This window comes from Buteo buteo, chromosome 24 (assembly GCF_964188355.1).
Source record: "Buteo buteo chromosome 24, bButBut1.hap1.1, whole genome shotgun sequence".
Lineage (NCBI taxonomy): Eukaryota > Metazoa > Chordata > Aves > Accipitriformes > Accipitridae > Buteo > Buteo buteo.
The window spans coordinates 17,117,290-17,131,081 of record NC_134194.1 but is presented as its reverse complement, the minus strand read 5'-3'; the positions used below and the strand labels follow the sequence as shown (position 1 = coordinate 17,131,081).

Genomic DNA, 13,792 nt, shown 5'->3' with positions numbered 1-13,792 from the left:
TACATCACCTACATTGCAAGCAACAGCACACTTGGAATTAATTTAGAGAAATATAATCATGACATTTATACATTAATGTGTAGTTGCGTTACTAAGATTCACTTCACTTGCTGTGTGAGCGTTAAGCTGTCTTTAACATACTTTATTAATATAATACTTCAGTAATTCAAACATTAGTAGAAAAAGCTATCCGTAGTCACCTAAATGTTACATGTCCAAAATAGAAGGGATTGCACAGACTTCTGTTGTCAGACAGAGGCACCACCACAAGGTTACTTATCCCATTCTAAAGCATCCATCTAAACTGAGCAGGACGTATAATCCTCAAGGCTTCTCTTCCATTGACTACACAGGGGTGTTAGGTCACTATTATAACTGAAAGGCCTTTTAGATCTCTCAACTGGGAGGTGAAATTGTTAGCAGAGAAAGGCAGTTACACCATGTGCAGTTAAAACGCCTACAGCTTTTGTAAAAGGCTACATACCTTTTCAGCTGGGTGTGCAACATTGCAACTAATCGTGTTGTTTCTTCCAGTTCTCGGACTAGCTGATTTCTTCTGCTATTCAACTTCAATCTAAGACAAGATAGAAGAAAAAGATGAGCTAAAGCAGCATGTACTATTTAAAATGAGTAAAGGAAAATTCTATTTTTTCTATGAAATGCTACAAAAGTTAATATGAACACACAATATAAATTGGGACAGAATTTGGTCAAGATGTGTAGGTGTTTACCAACTTCCAATACTCGTAAACATTCACAACAGGGAAAATAATTACAGCTAGTACTATGAAAGTTTCTAGGATCAGGCCTCAAAAAAAGTCCGGCAGATTTTGCTCACTATACAGTATTGTATTCTTATGCTTACTGTGCTAATAAAGGTGTAAATGCTTTCATTTGCTTTCAGTAAGGTCTATGGATGACCAAGGTTTACATGATCTAGTTATTAACCATCTCATTACGGGTTTACACAAATTACGGACTTTAGCAACATCTCAGTTTTATTTCACACCTGAAATGGTTTGAGACACAAATGTGCACTTAGGTGCTCATACCCTAATTTAAGAGGCCTCTGGTCAAGAAATCCTTCTCCAGAAACATGTTATTTCTCTGGCACACTAGAATAGGACCATATTCCTAAAAATCACAAAATAAAGTGTTCATCTTACAGGAAGACCAGAAACATCTGTTGAACCACAGATATTTCAGGCTGGTAGAAGTCCTGCAACTGAAACATCTGAGATGCCTACATTTTTTTCCAGCGTGATAAAACAGTGAAAAGACTCTAGAAAATTGGTGTAGTCTGGACACTGAGCATGTAGAAGAAATTAAAATATAGAGCCACAGAGAGAGTGAATGCAACAGGCCTATTCCACATATATTCAAGGGACTGCAGCTAAAAGTAACACTGCAATAGCCACCCACATCAATACATCCAGACTGTAAAGCGCTTGTAGGCAATGCCTAATGCAGTATTCATCCTCACTATACATTCCCATGAGATCTCCTGCAACACAAGTAAAATTAGGGAGGATAGTTGGCATTTTTTTCAGCTAGTTTAGATTCTCAGGATATTCCGTGCAACTCCCACAGCCCTGTCAAATACCAGTTCCTACAGGAATCACATACAAGGATGCTCAGAACAAACAAATTTTAAAAATTTAAAATTCCATCTGTTGACATTTACCAAGCTCCAGACTGCACAGCAACTGTAGAAGCTGCTGCAAGGTGCTGGCTGCATACAGATACATTACAGTACACTAACACTATACTGGGCTATTTTGAGCATTTCTTACGTTCTCAAAGAGGATCCATTTGCAGGAATAACCACCTTTCCCCACTTGGGGAGTAAGAAGACTTCCAAGTGGTTTCTTCTGGGAGATGATTTCAGAAACCTTATAAGTAGGATCAGTCTCCTGGAAATCTGAGGGTACACTGCTATCAGCATTCAGCTAGGGGATGTTGCTGCTTGCTCCCAGTTACCTCTTGTCCAACAAGGCAAGCTCTGCCCTATGCCCAGTAACCTACCTCTCAGTTAGAGCTTTACTCTGAGTGTCTCTAGCAGCCTGAAGGTCTTCCTCCAGGCGTCTTCTCTCCGTCTCCAGTCTCTCCACCTCTCCTCGAGTCCATTTTCTGGGGCTAATAAATCGCATTTCTTTTAAGAGCTCCTCCTTCTCATTAATTAATATTAGACGATCCCGCTCAGAGTCCAGCACGCCAGGCCAGGCCTCGCTGTCAAGCTTAGCCAGTTGTATTTTCAGGTTTGCTATTCTGCAGGAAAAAAAAAAAAAAAAAAAAAAAAGCCATTATTCCATGAGGAGTGTCTGAGCTACTGCTCGAGACACACAAAGGTGCACCATGACCAACCGCATCTTCCATCGCCCTGAAGAAGGCTCTCGGCTCAGGGACAACTACCCTCACCCTCATGCCTTCCTCACCAGGGTGCTGCCAAGTGATGGCACCGCTGGGACTCTGACACGCAGAATGGGATTTTAACTGGGGTTTGCTCCCGATGGTAAGCTAAGTCTCTAGCTAACCTGCAGTGTCCACCAGTCAGGGAATAGTGTAACTGAAAATCTGGATCTTGAAAAAAGCTGTCAGATATACTACAGGGCGTTTCATATGCCTTACAGCTAATGACCTCACGATACTTGGAGTGGAGAGCATCATGCAGTAAGTATCTGATCTTTAATCAGTTTTATGGAAAAGAACTGTATACTTTCCATACGCAATTCAGATAGGCTGATAAAGATCAGTGGTTACTCAAAAGTTTAGAAACCATTTTTGTCTTTACAATGAGGAAGTTAATCACATGTATACTGCTACTGGACAAATCCAACTATTGACTCAACACCAAGCATTTTTGACACATTAAAGAGCTACACTACTTCTGGTACAACGTGCACCTGAGGATGCAAAGAGCCGAAGAGGCAATACGATCCTACCTAAATCCAGAGCCGCTTATTTGCATGAAATTCAAAGTCTATTTTCATTAGAGGTATCATTCTGGATTTCAGTTTAAAGTCTGTATCACTAATCCATCAGCACCATACCACATTATCTCAGGCAGAAAGATGATTACTAAAAGCAACAGCAATACAGTTCTATAATTTAGCAAGAGCTTTGACTGACAGCAGAGGAGAGCACAGCCCGTGGCAGGTAAGGAGGCTGCTCACTCCAACTGTGTGCCCATTCCTAATTTCCCAAGTATCTGAACTGCTCATTTAGCTCCACAAATAGTCAGCTTTGCAATGCAACATACAGAGAAAAGCAAAAATCAGCAGCAGGCCAGGATACAGAACCAAGGGCAGTAATGTCAGTCTTCCCAAAGGAATCTGTCTCCTTTGGACTCACTGACCTACAACTCTTCATGATCTGACAGGGTGATTATGGTAGTTTGGTGAGAAACAAGAGTACAGATAAAGTTGAACAGGAGTTACTAAGGACTTGCATTTCTGGAACTCGCACAATCGAAAATGATCAAGTGGGGAGCAGGGAATGGGGAGGGCAGAATGGGCTGGGGTGGAGAAATTACAAAAGCATAGAAGGCAAACAAGGAGGAAAAGTATCTTGCAATATAAGGCAAGGTATTTCAAAAAATAATTCACCTGACTGAAGACCAGAGAGTCAAGGCATCCATGCCCTTTCACGTGATTAACTCAGGTTAATCTCTCACTCAGGTTTAGTAAATACATAAGAAATAGAAGTGAAATGCTGTACGTGTAAAATGAAAGTCCAATATTAATCTCCCTCTGAAAAGGGCTTTGTGATCTGGTGACAGAATTACTGGACTTAAATTTGGCACAACAAATAGCTGCGGCCACTAATCTGGATTCATTTCTTTCTAGAACTTGGTTTATGCTACAGAAGCACACAGGATGGTGCACACTTCCTCCAGCAAACCAGCACACACGCAGGGACAGAGCAAATTCAATGCCAACTAGCAAAATCTAAGTGTGCAGAGTAAGTACTAAGATGCAGATCTGGGCAGCAGCGGCTACACAACTGCTGAATGGCCTTGAAGAATAAAGCTTTGTCTTCCAAGCTCTGGAGGCCAAGAGGAACTCGAGCCCCGAGAGAGCCTATGAATGATTAGGCTCACACAGACTGACCTGCCTCCTTCATCACAGCAGACAGACTAGAGATCACCTTTCTGAAGAGAAGCCTCACTTTCTGTAAACCTATTTCCCACAGCAGGTTGCTTACTCTAATTAAAGTTCCATAATTGATAGATATTCAGCTCAACTATTTTTAGTTCTTCTTAGGAGCTGTTTTGTTTTTGAGTGCCTGATTAAGTGCAATACTGTGCTCCAACGAAGAATTAACAGTGGCATTAATTCATAATCCAAGAATTCCTCTGTGCATTTTGAAAGGATATGAGTTTAAGAGGATTGGCTGGCATTAATCTGATCACTTTTGGCATACATTTGCATGGATATGGCTTTTCCACTGGAATTTGTTCTCTATGCATTTCCGAGTCTAATGGCTTTGTTAAACTAACCTCAAGTTTTACCCTTTGTAAATGATCATTCTTTTTCCCCTTCTCAGTTAAAAGGAGCTTTATGTATTCTATTTTTCCAATAAAACAGCATCATCACAAAAGAAATGCTTTGCAGACTGCCTGGCATTTGGCTGAAAACTCCAGCCCTTCAGCATTCACTGACCGAGTCTGAACTACATCATTGCCAAGCCATGCTAGGTTTGCATCGCAAAGAAACCAGCAATACTGGGCTCAGGTCATACCATCTTTCTGAATAGCCACTAGCTTGCAAGACTGAACAAAACACAGAACAGGAAGCTCAAGTTTTATTTAACTTTTTTCTTTTTACCTAGAAAAGGTAGGTAGATGATTTATTCATTGTCATATCAAGTCTCTTTTTTTTTTCTGGGGAAATCTAGTACTTATCTGTGACATAGGCATAACACATAAAATTTTTAGTCTCTTTGGAGATCATTCAAAGCACATGCATCTCTGCAGAAGTGTACATTAAGACATATATCCTCAACCAGTGATTAGCAATCCTGTATCAGATCAGCCTCCATTCTTCAGGGAAAAAAAAAAAAGAAAAAAAAAATCAAAGTGGAATGTGTGGTCTAAAAACTGACCAAATGCCCACCATTGTTGCAATGCTGCTAAATGCAACATTAAAATACTTCATTTTAGAAGATTATAAAACATACTTTTAAAATCCCAGAGTTATCATCAGTCACACAAAACCCAAGCTGAAAGTTTAACTGTTGAAGGAACTAAAACAGTGCACAGAGTGGAACTGCTACACAACTGAGTTACTACTGTATGTCTGAAACCGTACAACATAACTTAGTTGCATCTCTGACTACATTTATGCTGCAGTAGCTATCTCCTTGTTGAGATGTAGCACTGACATCTCTTTTGACATGATACCCATTATCAGTTTCCAATCCAATTAAGCTAAAGGTTTGTCACTGTGGTTACCCTTTGTTCTTTTTTGCAGGTTTAACATTATCTGCTCTAGGGCTCTCTTTGCCTCACTGAGCCGTGAAAGGAAAGGACTTAGTGGCGGGTAAGGGAACACGCAGAATTGTACCCTGACAGTTCTGGTGTGGTGAAGTTCAGCAAGATATTCACCTACATCTATGCCTTTAGTCTGGTCCACAGTAATAGTGTAAACAGTGTCTGCTACAGTCCACTTTCAGAATCATCAGCCCTTTATAAGTCTAGTAGTTCTAACCTAATTAACATGGGATCATCTTGTTTTCAAGCCTTAAGTTTTACCCCTCCAGATAATGCACAGCTAATAAGACAGATGTATTTTCACCATTTGGCTCCCTTCATAATAAGTGCGTGGGCAAAGTACTTGCTCTTCTATTGTGTTTTTGGAACATTTTAATATGCTGCTGTGGGGCAGGAAACGCTTTTAACATCACAAGGAGGAATTTTCACAGGAGCAGAAGGTTCCTTGTGAGTCACTATATCCATAGTATTGTTCCAGCTTAAGACCAGTTAAGGTATTTGTTTCTGCAGCTCCTACTACAGAGCACGCCAAAACCACAACACTCTGATAGCTAGAGATCTTTTCATTTTACCATCAATTATTCATGTCCATTCAGGCCCATCTTTCCTCATGATAATGTTTTTTAAACTCTGAGAAAATCTATAGATAACCTAAGACAGACATGAGGTATCAAACTTCTTCAACTGCAAGATTGTGTTGTACGCCCTTCCATCATTACTTCACATGAACTATTGTGCTGCCTTTACAAAGTTCTGTCTCTTTTTAAAGAGCATATTAATTATCTTCTCAGGTTTGTCATTATTCACTCTCCCCTCCTTGGAAAAGATACAGGCTAAAGTAAGAGTATTCCACTTCAATCTGAAGATGTAAAGTCAGTGTGAGTTAAATTGCAGTCTTCAGCAAAGCTTAAAAGTAAAAAGCAATTTCAACACTGAAAAAGTAACCACTGCATCTGGAGGATTAATAATTTTAATGTTGTTTTAAAAAGTCACAGAATGATTTGAATGTCAAGGTAGTTTTACAAATCTTGGATTAGCAAAACAGACAGTTCTGAAAAAATTGCTCCACCTAGGAAGAGAAGTGTAAGTTCATGTCAAAAGCAGCTGGGCACACACAGTCTTTGACAACTGCCACAGATACAGATCAGATTTTATGCCACTGAGAAACATGGCCTATTGACCATGCCAATATATTCAAATGAGAACATTATGAGTAATCTCAGCCTTAAAGCTCTTATCTCTAACCAGAGACTGGAGAAAAATCCTTCTCTTTGCATTTATCCCAAGTACAGATTGTACCATGCATCTGAAGTTTGTTATTCTGGAATTGCAAAGTCCCTTTAGAGCAGCTAAAATTGAAGTCACCACCACCGAAGGTTACACCGCTGAACAAGGACTAGGCCAGCCAAAGTCTAAGTAACAATGCTTGGTGGTTTTTCGTTTAACTAAACAGTTGAGTTAGCTATTATCTACTAAAACAAGTAAATCCCAGAAAACTTTTGCTTAAATTGGCCTGTTAAGTAGATATGAATTTCTAAAATCTATACTTCATCCCAGATCAGAAGGCAAGAGAGAAAACTTAAGTTCTTACAGATAAGCTCTGTATTGTAGCCATTGGCCATATTTTGATATGTTAGGTGTTAACACAATATATATTTCTCCTTATCAGACTTACAGCCATGCAAACATTCATTTCATTTTGAATAAGGTGAGGAGATGCTTTGCAGTACAGTCTCCTTATTAGGAATGGGGAAGCACTGGCAACAGGCAGCAAAACCACTTATGTCCCCACAGGTGTGGCCAGAGTGAATTCTTCACATATTAGTCACTCCTTAGTAATTTCTAGGATGGTTATTTATTTCTTGAACGATAACATTGGCCCAGAAAGCCTATTGCCTCACTGGCTCAAAAATTACCACATTTATTTAGCAGTAACACTGGGTTTCAATCCGAGTGGCACCTTTTCTAGCGAAACATATCTTCAGAATAAGCTGTGTGACAGCCAAAAGGTACAATGGTCCAAAGAATTACCTTCTCTTTGCTTCTTCATATTGAAGGCGTAATCTCACTTTCTCAGCCAACTGGTTATTGCTGCTGGTAGTAAACTGAGACACAAAATATAAAATCAGCAACTTAGTAACCACTTCTCTTTTGATATTCCCTATTGAAATTGATGATGTTACAAGTTATACTTGCTCTTGTCAAACCCATTTACTAGTTAAACCAATCACAGAATAGGAAAATATTGCTTTTGATTAAATTTTTCACAATTTCTTCAAATACTTAAAACCCCACAAGATTCAGAGGCTCTTTGTGGCCTAGTTTATCAGAAAAAGACAATCTACCACATCTATCTCAGGCTTCTATTTTCATGCACACACAAACAGCTTTGTAAACTTTCTTAAAGATTGCAAACAGCATTCAAGAAGTGCTGTGCTGCATTTTGTGTTGGATGACATCTTGCTTTGGCTGTAAAGTCTTAACAACAAGGGACATCCCATCATACCCAAATCTGCAGATCTTTAGTCACATGTGTGGCCGTGACTGAAAGCGGCTGCAAATGTTTAAGTAAAGGTTCACAGGAGAGGCTTCTATGATGTCCTGTGAGACATACTATGTACCCATAGTGCTGATCGAGTCCTTGCTGAGGCTGGCGCCAACCTGACAGTTATGATCTTGTTGCACAAGTGGGACTGAAGGTTTATGAGTACTACACATGTTTGATGGCATCAAAATATCTGCACATATGCTATCATTCTCATAACACACTAAAAGCCAAACGTACTCTTAAGGGAAGAGTCATCATTAGAGCTTAGCCCACACGTAGCTGCTGAACGTTTCTTGTCTAGTAGCATATCACTGCTATAAAGAGCTAAGGGAATATTTGTATCACAAGAAGCTACACCTACAGGCAAAATAAAACTTCCTTCCCTTTTATTCCCACCTGGGTTGTTCTAATAGAGACAGTGTAGGGAAACAGCAGCTTGCCTTTAGAGATACATTGACACTGCACACAAAAATGAAGGTCATGCTGAAGTTTAAACCAGGAGAAGGTATCATTTCATAGATACTTGCCCATGCTCAGAAACTCGTACTAAGGCAGCACTACACATAGTTCAGAGGAATGTCTCCACATGCACTTGGTTTCTCATGCATTACTCACATTTCCTGAAACATCCGTCTGGGAGCTGACATCCAGGTACTGCCGGGGCAACAAAGGGCTGGAGCTTTCCACAGACACGCTGCTGGCCCACAGGTCCGACTGGGATCCTCTGTCATTCACAAAGCTGTCTTTTAACCTGGCTAAGCTCTAAAACCATAAAAAGTCATGAGGTGAGCTCCCTTCTGCTCAAACTACCTCAAGCAGCTCCATAGCTTCAGCCTAAACTACACGATAAAGATCTGACCATGTTTACTGCATGCACTCAGACTCGGTCAGGCATGACTGGACTGCACCTCCCACAGCAGAAAGCGGCCCACAGGCATTACAGACAGGCTCTCACTGGAGGTGGCAGACCGAGTGGGCCACAGTGTCTTCATGGCTTCTCCAGGTCTGGTCTTTGACAGCAGTACAGTCACGCCAGTTCATTCTTGACCAATAAACCCTGAGACAAACACCCATCTCTAAGCAAGTGCTTACTACTCTTAGTTGCTATATTTTATACTTATTTCAAGGATCCGAAGAACAAAAAGGCTGCAGTCCAACCACAATACAGGCTGCAGTCCAATCACAATACAGAACTAATTTATGCTAATAAAAATCTCGATTACATATCTGAAATACAAAATACTTAAATGACTTCTCAGAAATTCAATCTGATAGCAATGGCGACACAAAATACTATAAAGTCATCCTGTTTCAATACCTGAATGAGGTCTTGTTTTTCCTTCTCCCCTGATGTGATGGCCTTCTTGAGAGCTTTCATTTCACTTAAAATGGCTTGTGCCTCATCAAGTTTGTAGCCACCTTGAGTATCAGACATTTTCATGTCAATTCTGCATGGAAAATTAAAAAAAAAATACAGTAAGCTAATACTTTATAAAGTCCAGTTAATTTAATCATCCTAGATGCACGCATCTCGACATTAGTTTTTAAGAAAAACACACTCTGAAGTATAACAAAGACAACAGAAGTAACAAAGAACCCCACTCATCACCACCTAAGTTACTCCACTCAGAAATACATTAAGCTTCAGAACTCTGATTTTAGCTATATCATCTCTTTGACTCCTTAGGGATGACAAAGATGTACACAAAACCCCCAAAACAGTATGTTTGGGCAGATTGCTGCTTGCTTCTAACCTAGAGAGGATCAACTTAGCCATCTATGAAAATTACCTTATTTTCAGTCATGATTCTGAAAACCAGCCACAGATCTGACATGCATGGATGTATTTGCTTGCACAACCTAATTACAAGCTGTTTCATCCTCCCCTTTTCCCAGAGGAATTCTACTGCAGCTGACATTTATAATAAATAAGATATTAACCAGGGACATTATTTAAAACATGTCAGATATCTAGTCATACAAAGGTAAGTACCTGAAACTTTTTCTTCCCTTCCACGCCACCCTAAATTTTTCTTCAGTGCCCTAAACCAATGGCTCTTATAATTAAGACAATAGGCTGTACTGCGTCATCTGTATTGAACAACACTGAGTAAAACAGAATGCCATTTAACTGACGAGATCCTGGTTCAAAATCTTTTTACCATGAAGTCAGTTCTGATGTGGTCAATCACATACAGGCATTGATTTGAGAGAACTACCCTCATGGCTGTGTACTGCTTTCAGTTGCACATGCCTAAAGATACCAGCAGCAACATATTTCAGCTTAAGTTATTTAGGCAGCTATTTATAAATGTAGAGGGGGATGTATTACAAGCCAAAGATGTTCTACACTGAAAATAAGACCTTGAGAACAAACTTACTTCTTCAGTGTTTGAAATCCATGCTCTTTGTACTGGAGCTCTTGCTTCATGTGAGCTACTTCTCTCTTGAGTTTATTAACCTGCAGCAAGGTGTCACATTTTTAGACTGATATTTTATATGAATATTTAGGTACAGCACTACCCATTCAATTCAAAACTTACTCAGGGTAGATAGTACTCTAAACAAAGTTTCCAGATAATCAGTTCATCTCAACAGCAGCTAACAGCCCTGACTGCATCCTCATCAGGACACTATCACTGGCTAGGGCTTTATCCAGTACTCGGGTATTACACCACGTAATAAGGGGTTCAAGGGAAGTTCCAACCTCATAAGCAGAAAAGCTAAGAAAAAATTAAGAGAGGCAGGAACGAAACACATGTTGATTTTACTCAGAAATGTTTAAAACCTTCCCAATCATTTAAAAAAAACATTAAGCATCAGGACAGGAGTTACACCGCAGCAATAGAAGCCATCCTCCAATACACCAAACTAAAAGGCCCCGCTGCATGAGTAACACAGCAGGATGATAATACATATTATAAACCCACTGACCCTACAGCTTGCTGTTTTATATTCCTCCACAGAGGCTAGACTGACCTACTTTACTTTAGTCCTTTCTTCTTCCCAAACTGAGCTCTGCATGACAGCACACACTGCCGCTGCTAACAACCCGCACTAAGCCCAGGACAAAACAGCTGCCAGTCTCTGGAGAGAACTCACAGCTCTCCAGCACTGCAGCACACCGAAGAGCCAGCACGCAGCTAAATACCCCACAGCGTATCTGTACAGCAGTATGTACTGCCAGCTTCCAAGGAAGTCTAAAGTCTAAGGGGAAAAAACCCAACTGTTTCAAACTCTTAAGACGGCAACGTTTGAGAATTCTGATAAATTATCTCCTAGATTAAGAATGGCAACATTAGCTCTTTCAACTGCTTTGGCATTTCCTTTTAGTATTTGCCACGAGGTTTAGAAATATCTGAAGATTACTCGTGGCAAGCAAAGGTCCGTTCGTACTACTTACCCTGGATTTTGTAGTAGCAATCTCTGCTTTGAGGATCTCCGGGTCATACTTGGAACTTGACGATGAGCCAGAGAGCACTAGAACAATACAACACCCAGTTTAGCAGTTCTACCTTCCTCCCTACTCTTCCACCAGCCCCACCACAAATCAAGACCTCCCACCACTCCTGCACACCCAGATCGCCACACATTGCTGGTGTAGGCCTTTTACCCATTTTCCAGATCTCTTCTCACACTTCAAAGGCAAGGAAAGGCAATAGTGCAGTCAAGTACTCCACAAAAAGTGTATACTAAAGAGGCCAGAGCATGTCCTGCATCTCCAAAGTCTTGATTTGTTCCAGGTTAACACACTTAACTCAGACTCCCAAACACGTTCACTCCATTCAATAGTGTGGCTTCCTGCATTTCCAAAGGTATTTAACAGAACTGAAGGGACAGGCATTGCATAAAGGTTTACTTTATTTTTTTTTTTAGACTTTCTCATTGAGTAAACAATCCACTGAATGTTTAAAAACAAAGAAAAGCAAAGAATGAGAAGAAACTGAAAAATGCGATGCAAGCCTTCTCACAGCCTCGAGGACAGAACCACTCATACAATGTGTCACACCAGATTAAATCAATGTCCCATTAAGAGGAGAGTTCTCTTCTCAGCAGTGGTTAAACCTTTCTGCTTCAGAAGGTACAGAAGCTCCCCAATGTACAATGTTGTTAGAGGTAGCTGTAGGCAAGGGAGATATTTTGATCCTTGCAGCCATCAGTTTATGCCCTATAAAACATGGGAAAGCAATTCCAGTTCTTTCTGTTTGCTTGTATTTTTAAAGACAGATCTCATCACACCAATGTAATTCATGTTCACATGTGTACTGCTCTGGTATACCAGTACTTAGGTAGAGTGCTCTTAAGAAAAGACCAAAACCTGTACTTCAGAGATGATGGACAAGACCCTAGTCAAGTAAGAATGCTTCAGTTGACAGAAAACTACTTAAAAACTCTTTAACATCAGGCACAGGATTAGCCAGTGGAATTCACCACCATAAGACATAACTCAGCAAGAGTAAAGCGGGGGGAGTTCGGTCCACTGTTGTGGCTAGCAAGAACATAAAAAGTCTGCAACACTAAGGACTGTAAAAAAAAAAATAATTCTGGAAGACTTACAGGAAATAAATCCTCCTCTGGACATTTTACAGCTCCTAACTAGTAACAGTAAGGAGGAAATTTGGTCTTCTGCAAACATTTCTGTACCAACTCTTGAAGCAACAAGTATCGGTGTTTAGTGTGTGACAACAAATTTGGAGCACAAAACAATGTTCTTCATGTGCAGACAGATAATCCACCAATGTTAGCTTTTGCATGGCATAAAATACAGACCCTTAGTTCCCCAAGACAGTCACTCAACTACCTAGGATGTTAAACTCCAAAAAGTCCTGGGAATGCTATCTGAGATGAGCCTTCTTGCCTCGTTTCTATACTTTGGACATGGAAATCAAGGAAAATACCACATAACTTCATTTTTTCACATTGAGCCAACCACCACATTTTTTCACATTTGTTGAAGCCCATGCTGAAAATCTGCACACTGACTCCAGTGACGGAGCCAACCGTGATAGATTCATAACAATTATCCTTTACCAAACAGGTGCTAGGCAGCTATTGCTTTTGAGACAAACCGAGCAAACATGGAGACTGACAGGGCATAACACATCCCAGCGTTATGGATGGAAGCAGAGGATCAGCTTCAAGCATTTTCCTGTCCTAGTGGGTTCATGACTGAGACAGTCACCGGGTAAGAGTTCACTGACTACTCACAGCTGGTCTGAGAGCCCAGTTTGTGCTCCCAAACATCATGCAGCTGTCGATATTCTTGCTGGGCCAATTCAAGCCTCTGCTGTTTCACTTGATAGATCTCCTTCTGTGCAGCAATAGCCTCCTGGGCCAGGACAAGATAGTCTTTCAGCATATGCTCCTGCTCTCGCCGCCATTGCACACGAGGGTCTTCTATCTGTGTAGTTTCTTAGAGAGAAAACAGGAGACAAGGTCAATGGAATGCAGGTTTCTACTGCTGCCTGGAGAAGCTCCACCATTTATGGCAATATTTTAAAATAGCCCCTTGCCCCATCCCATAATAAAAAAGTGAAATAGGGACATTTTCCTTTTTCCTTAGGATGTGACCATTGATCCACAATGAACTCCAATGTGCTCTGCCACGCTGAATCACTGTATAGAACAATTCGTGACGAAATCATTGTACAACTCTCCAAATCCTCTGCTGCTGAAGCCGTTCTGGTTCTGCCTCTTACAACATCCATGCAATCATATGCACACACAAGCTCTAAGATACTGACATCGACTGT

At 40.5% G+C, this 13,792-nt stretch overlaps 1 protein-coding gene across 2 annotated transcripts in view; it reads right to left on the bottom strand.

Annotated features, from left to right (window-relative positions):
* WWC1 (WW and C2 domain containing 1) overlaps positions 1-13,792 on the bottom strand; it is a 74,605-nt gene that overhangs the window by 19,879 nt on the left and 40,934 nt on the right. For both annotated transcript variants that reach the window (XM_075056615.1, XM_075056614.1), the window contains 8 exons: positions 13,248-13,451; positions 11,443-11,519; positions 10,421-10,500; positions 9,358-9,487; positions 8,655-8,801; positions 7,523-7,596; positions 2,026-2,268; positions 485-574 (listed from right to left, as the gene is read on the bottom strand). In XM_075056615.1, the coding sequence (XP_074912716.1) occupies positions 485-574; positions 2,026-2,268; positions 7,523-7,596; positions 8,655-8,801; positions 9,358-9,487; positions 10,421-10,500; positions 11,443-11,519; positions 13,248-13,451 (1,045 nt within the window). The remainder of the gene's footprint in view (positions 1-484; positions 575-2,025; positions 2,269-7,522; positions 7,597-8,654; positions 8,802-9,357; positions 9,488-10,420; positions 10,501-11,442; positions 11,520-13,247; positions 13,452-13,792) is intronic.